The 5294-nt window shown below is 39.9% G+C and overlaps 1 protein-coding gene across 4 annotated transcripts; it reads left to right on the forward strand.

Moving 5' to 3' along the window:
* The first annotated feature begins 240 nt into the window (after positions 1 to 240).
* Positions 241 to 4553, forward strand: LOC100272810 (Chloroplast J-like domain 1). 4 transcript variants are annotated; one of them, XM_008678544.3, is made up of 10 exons: positions 241 to 510; positions 603 to 711; positions 788 to 892; positions 989 to 1066; positions 1553 to 1608; positions 2004 to 2061; positions 2814 to 2939; positions 3348 to 3443; positions 3543 to 3640; positions 4124 to 4553. In XM_008678544.3, exons 1-10 carry the CDS (start codon positions 398 to 400, stop codon positions 4128 to 4130), a joined length of 846 nt encoding a protein of 281 aa, XP_008676766.1. In that variant the 5' UTR covers positions 241 to 397; the 3' UTR covers positions 4131 to 4553. The 4 variants fall into 4 exon arrangements, with proteins under 4 accessions (XP_008676766.1, XP_035822634.1, XP_008676765.1 ...); XM_008678543.4 differs by having other exon boundaries at positions 282 to 510; positions 3569 to 3640; positions 4124 to 4551; XM_035966741.1 differs by lacking the exon at positions 2814 to 2939 and having other exon boundaries at positions 264 to 510; positions 4124 to 4482.
* Positions 4554 to 5294: the final 741 nt, after the last annotated feature.

Consider the following 5294-nt stretch of genomic DNA (forward strand, 5'->3'; position numbering starts at 1 on the left):
TTTACTGGTTAAATAGCTTCATATAGTGTCTCCTACCATTTTTTCATCAGGGCGTGGGTTTAAACCCCATCTCATGCATTGTTTTTTAACATTTTACGCTGAGTTTATTTAGAAGAAATGTAAGAACTTTTTTATAAAAAGATAACGCACGACGACCGTTAAAACTAGTGCTTTAAATATAGTAGTGATTTAAGACTTTCTTAGCGGGTACGGGTTACTCGACGGGTAAAAATATCCGTGCGGGTATGAGTAATATTTTATATCCGCGAGCGTATATATGGGTAACCCGTTGTCATCCCTAACCCACATAGACCTCGCCCTTGGCTCGCATGGCTTCCGGCTTCTTCTCCTCGCCGTTGCGTGAGACCGCGCTAAAACCCTAGGCTTTGAGACCCCAATGGCGTCCGCGACGGCGACGGCGCCCGCATTCGCTCTCGCGTCGTCCCTCTCGCGCCGCGGTTTCCTCCCGCTCTCTCGTCGCGCCGGCCGGCCCGTGCCCCAGTCGCTGCGGTAATTCCTGCGCCGGACAGCTATGCTTTTCTTGTGTAGGACGTTTTGGGTGGAGAAATTTCTGAATTCCTCTTTTTTCGCGGGAAGTGAAGCTTCGTAGCGTCAGCCGTGAGGCGGCGCCGCAGCGCGGTCGTGGTGGCAGCGGACGCGGCGGCAGCGGCCGGGAGCGCGGAGTTCGGCGACGAGGAGAACCCTTATGAGGTAGAAACTGAGTAAAATGGGGGCAAAGATTCTTGGTTTTGGTTCGTGTTGTGATTTTGTGCTCTTTGGGTGTTAGCTTCTGGGCATCAGGCCGCTTGATAGCTTCGACCACATGAAGATGGCCTACAAGAAGAAGCGCAAGGACGCCGAGGAGACTGGAGACGATGAGTTCCTTGCCAAGGTAGGGAAAAGCGTTCTTGTCTGAGTTATATGGGCTAGCATGGCATTAGCTTATGCTAACTGCACTAATGGTTGAGTTATTGGGGTTGTATAATAGTTGGATAGGGCCCACGACACTGTCATGATGCAGCAGCTGCGGTATCGGAAGAAGGGAGTCACATACGGGTCTGTTCAGGTCAGTTGATATGCTATGCTTGGATGCACATGATTCTCCTTGATTCAAGACAATGATGTGTAATTGCAAGAGGTACATTTTGTTCGTTACATGCTTCTTCATCACCAGTTAGAACTATGGACTTGTATTAATAATGAACCTTACTGAGTTATGCAACATAAATTGTGGTCATTGATTGGGCTTACAGAGCAGAGCTACACATTAAAGCAGGGTCGTTAGGTAAGCAATGTTATTAATGGCACTAGAGGCCGTCCTTGTGAATGTTAGATAAGCTTTGCGTCAAAATATCTGTTGTATAGATTATTAAGAAGGGTGATACTTGTTATTGGCTCTGCATTTACCTAGTACAGTGAGCTTGTGTGATTCAAACATCTATGATTGCTCTTTTTAAAATGCACTGGTCAAACTATCTAACTCATTCAGTTACCCTCTTATGATGATTCTGTTCATTTGTTATTTGTTATCTAATCTTATTCCCGCTATCAGGTGTCCAAGGATATCAAGTATGCTGACAATCAACCAATAGTGCTTTGGGGACCAAGGTACTTCTTACTCAAGTTAACTTTGGCCTCATTTCATACGGCAATTCAGAATTTTAGTGGGTATGATTGTGTGTGTGAAGCATGTTTTAGGGAGTGGTGACTTGCTTTGTGAATGTGGGCACTATAATCGGTATGAGTTAGTCTTTTTGTCATATGGAAACGTGAAGTAATGAGGTTAGCGTTTCGGACAGTCCTGTCCTGCTGACTGTGTTGTAGTTGTCTTCCCTGTTTTTTATGATTATGATGTATGATTCAGAGTTCAGACAATCAGTGTTCTTATATGGTCTAGCAAAAACATTTGTTTACAAGAAATCTACCCTGAATGCTTATGAGTTATGACTATTAAACAGAAACACAGTGTGAACCTGTTAATGGGTTGTCAACTTATCTTGCAGATTCTCCAGATCAACAGTGAAGGACATGCGCATAAATATGGCAATATCAGCAGCATTTGTATGTACTCTTCTCTTAATTCATAAGAAGACCCAGCTATTGCTAACATGCTCATTGTTTATGGTTATTCACTTGTATGTCTCGTATATGCACTGCAGCTTTGCATTATTATTCTTGTCAGAAAAGCTATTTTAAGCTATCAGCTTGAAACTTTTTTTAAAAAAAACAGAAAGCTTGAAACATGTTTGGAAGCTTAAATCATAAGTTCAGATCATTTAAGTTTGGATTTCATGTTTTGCTAGTCATTTTTAATCTGTAAAGTTGTTCAGAAAAACTACAACCCGAATCCAAAACAGATATAACTTGTTTTCACCAGATACAACTTTCTCCATAGTTCTCTTCAAAAGGGCAAACATGTTATGAAGTTAAAATACCAAAGGCATTTATCTTTTTGGAATTGTGTATGCAATATAGGGGGTGTTTGGTTTGTAGGGACTAATGTTTAGTCCCTACATTTTATTCTATTTTAGTTCCAAAATTGCCAAATATAGAAACTAAAACTTTATTTTATTTTCTATATTTAGCAATTTATATACTAAAAAGGAATAAAATGAAGGGACTAAACATTAGTCCCTAGAAACCAAACAACCCCATAGTCATAGGCTCATAACTTGAATAATATGTGTAGTATGATGGACTAGATGCAGTAGTTTTTCCTGTTTTGTTCTATCCCAAATAATGCTTTGCGCATATCCTTATCACGGTTGATATGTTCTATTCCTCGAAAATATATTTATCTACACTACATCCAGGTTGTTTGGATAGCTATTATGGGCAATGCAGACTGGAAGCCTTTGCAGTTCCTATGTTTTGCTTTCTTCTGCAGAATACTACAGAAGCTAAGAGCTACTGAACCACTAATAACTCCAATATACAATGTGAGACTGTTTGTGATGCTCCATGTTTGTTATCTAACGAGCTTATAGTTTGTACAATTTTGTGGTTGTATCATCTAATGCTGAGCTATCAGACATTATTTGCTTATCCAAGTTTTCTCTTCTCGTTATGGTAATTCTATTGATGCAGAAATAATATGTATTCACATAGCATGACACTGTATTGGCTTTATTTCATTTTCTTATGCCTTATCACTTTGATGACGGGCATCCAAATATAAAGTTAATTTGAACTCAGCTTATTGTTTTTCTTCTGGCAACTAATTATCTGCCCAACTAAAAGCCTATACAAATTTACATAGGATGGTTCTTATTGATAATGGGACCTAGGCTGGCATTTAGGTTTTTTGAAATGATTAGTAAGATAGTTGCATCTGGTGTTCATAACAGGAATATGGCGAGGTTGAAGGACGAGGAATAAGAATGGCAAAAAGAGTAGTCCGTGCTCTGGGTTTGATTTTTGGATGTGTGTTCACTGCATCCCTGGTACGTGGATTCTTACCCGATGCAACTCTGCTAAAAATTTCTCTGTATATGTCCTCCAGTTTTATGTCTCTGGTTGTGCTATGTTTAACTGTATTTTAGTTTGATTGTCCTCCTAATATTTTCAGGCTTATACAGCAGCTAGTAACATGGTTGAGCTTTCATTGCAGTATACTCCCCGTATGTTTTACTACTATCAGGTATGATGACTGTTAGCCTGACCCCTCTTTTAAAATCAGGGTGCCTGCAGACCTATCTGTTAACATGGTTAGAAAATGTGACTATTGACAGTTTCAGAATAACGTATTTAGGGTACAAGTCCTGGTAAAATACCAAAGAAATATGATTTATTACAAGTTTACAACCTGATTCTCGAATTGTATTTGTGCCCGTTTTGGTTTGTAGACTACGCAGCCCAAACAATTGAGCAAGTAGTACATAGCCGCAAGTCGTGGTATGTGTCTGGTTATAGGGATATGAATTGCGCTGAAAATGTAGATGCTGGGTGCATGTAGTTCATGGAACGAGCGGTCGTTTGTTGCATGTTATATTGCAGTTTTGTGGAACAAATAGGTCATCTTCATTGCAGTCTTAGTGCATGCTTTTGATGTAACAGACTCCTCTCAGTCATTCTTGTTGTGTTCTGTGAGGAGGTAACTAACTGGCCGATGCTTTTGCCTCAGGAGCTGATTGTTACTGTGGCTGCCTCCGTTCTTCTGTACATCACGGCTTCATGGTACCGATAAACACGACAAACAATTATGGCCTGGCTTAGATGATTGCGAGATGTTAGGACATGCCTTGAGTTTCAGATAGAGACCAACCTGTGGTGCCTTCCGCATCTAAGGGATAGCCAAGAACCCGCAAATTCTGTAGCATTCTTCCAGCTTTGAGGCAGGTAGTTCTTAGTGGAGGATCATGTGACCAGCTATGGATTCAGTAGTACAATGAAGATGGCCAATGGATGAAAATTGTTTCGCGAGAATATTTGAACAGCGGTGTTGTCCATGCAATTTTTAATTAGATCTTGGACATATGCTTAGACGACATACTTAACTGTGATGTGCATGTGCTTTTTTTTGCCTGAATGAGTGCTGAGCTTCTTCTGTGTTAGGCTGCCTCTCGGGAGCTCCCATTTGTCGGACACCCATGAGCATGAGTAGCTGCACTAGTTAAGGGGGTGTTTGGTTTGTAGGGACTAATGTTTAGGCCCCGTTTCAATCTCACGGGATAAACTTTAGCTTCCTGCTAAACTTTAGCTATATGAATTGAATTGCTAAAGTTTAGTTTCAATTACCACAATTAGCTCTTCTGTTTAGATTAAGGCCCCGTTTCAATCTCACGTGATAAACTTTAGCTTCCTGCTAAACTTTAGCTATATGAATTGAAGTGCTAAAGTTTAGCTTCAATTACCACCATTAGCTCTCCTGTTTAGATTACAAATGGCTAAAAGTAGCTAAAAAAAAGCTGCTAAAGTTTATCCCGAGAGATTGGAACAGGGCCTAAAAATGGCTAAAAGTAGCTAAAAAAAGCTGCTAAAGTTTATCTCGCGAGATTGGAACGGGGCCTTAGTCCCTACATTTTATTCTATTTTAGTTCCAAAATTGCCAAATATAGAAACTAAAACTTTATTTTATTTTCTATATTTAGCAATTTATATACTAAAAATGAATAAAATGAAGGGACTAAGGCCCTGTTTCAATCCCGTGAGATAAACTTTAGCAGCTTTTTTTTAGCCACTTTTAGCCATTTGTAATCTAAACATGAGAGCTAATGGTGATAATTGAAACTAAACTTTAGCACTTCAATTCATATAGCTAAAGTTTAGCCGGAAGCTAAAGTTTATCCCGTGAG

This window comes from Zea mays, chromosome 4, assembly GCF_902167145.1.
Source record: "Zea mays cultivar B73 chromosome 4, Zm-B73-REFERENCE-NAM-5.0, whole genome shotgun sequence".
Taxonomy (NCBI): domain Eukaryota; kingdom Viridiplantae; phylum Streptophyta; class Magnoliopsida; order Poales; family Poaceae; genus Zea; species Zea mays.

Coding starts and splice junctions, on each gene's coding strand:
- LOC100272810 (XM_008678543.4), top strand. CDS start 398: ATGGCGTCCGCGACGGCGACGGCGCCCGCATTCGCTCTCGCGTCGTCC. Junction 1,067..1,552: donor TCACATACGGGTCTGTTCAG/GTCAGTTGATAT, acceptor TCCCGCTATCAG/GTGTCCAAGGATATCAAGTA. Junction 1,609..2,003: donor ATAGTGCTTTGGGGACCAAG/GTACTTCTTACT, acceptor CTTATCTTGCAG/ATTCTCCAGATCAACAGTGA.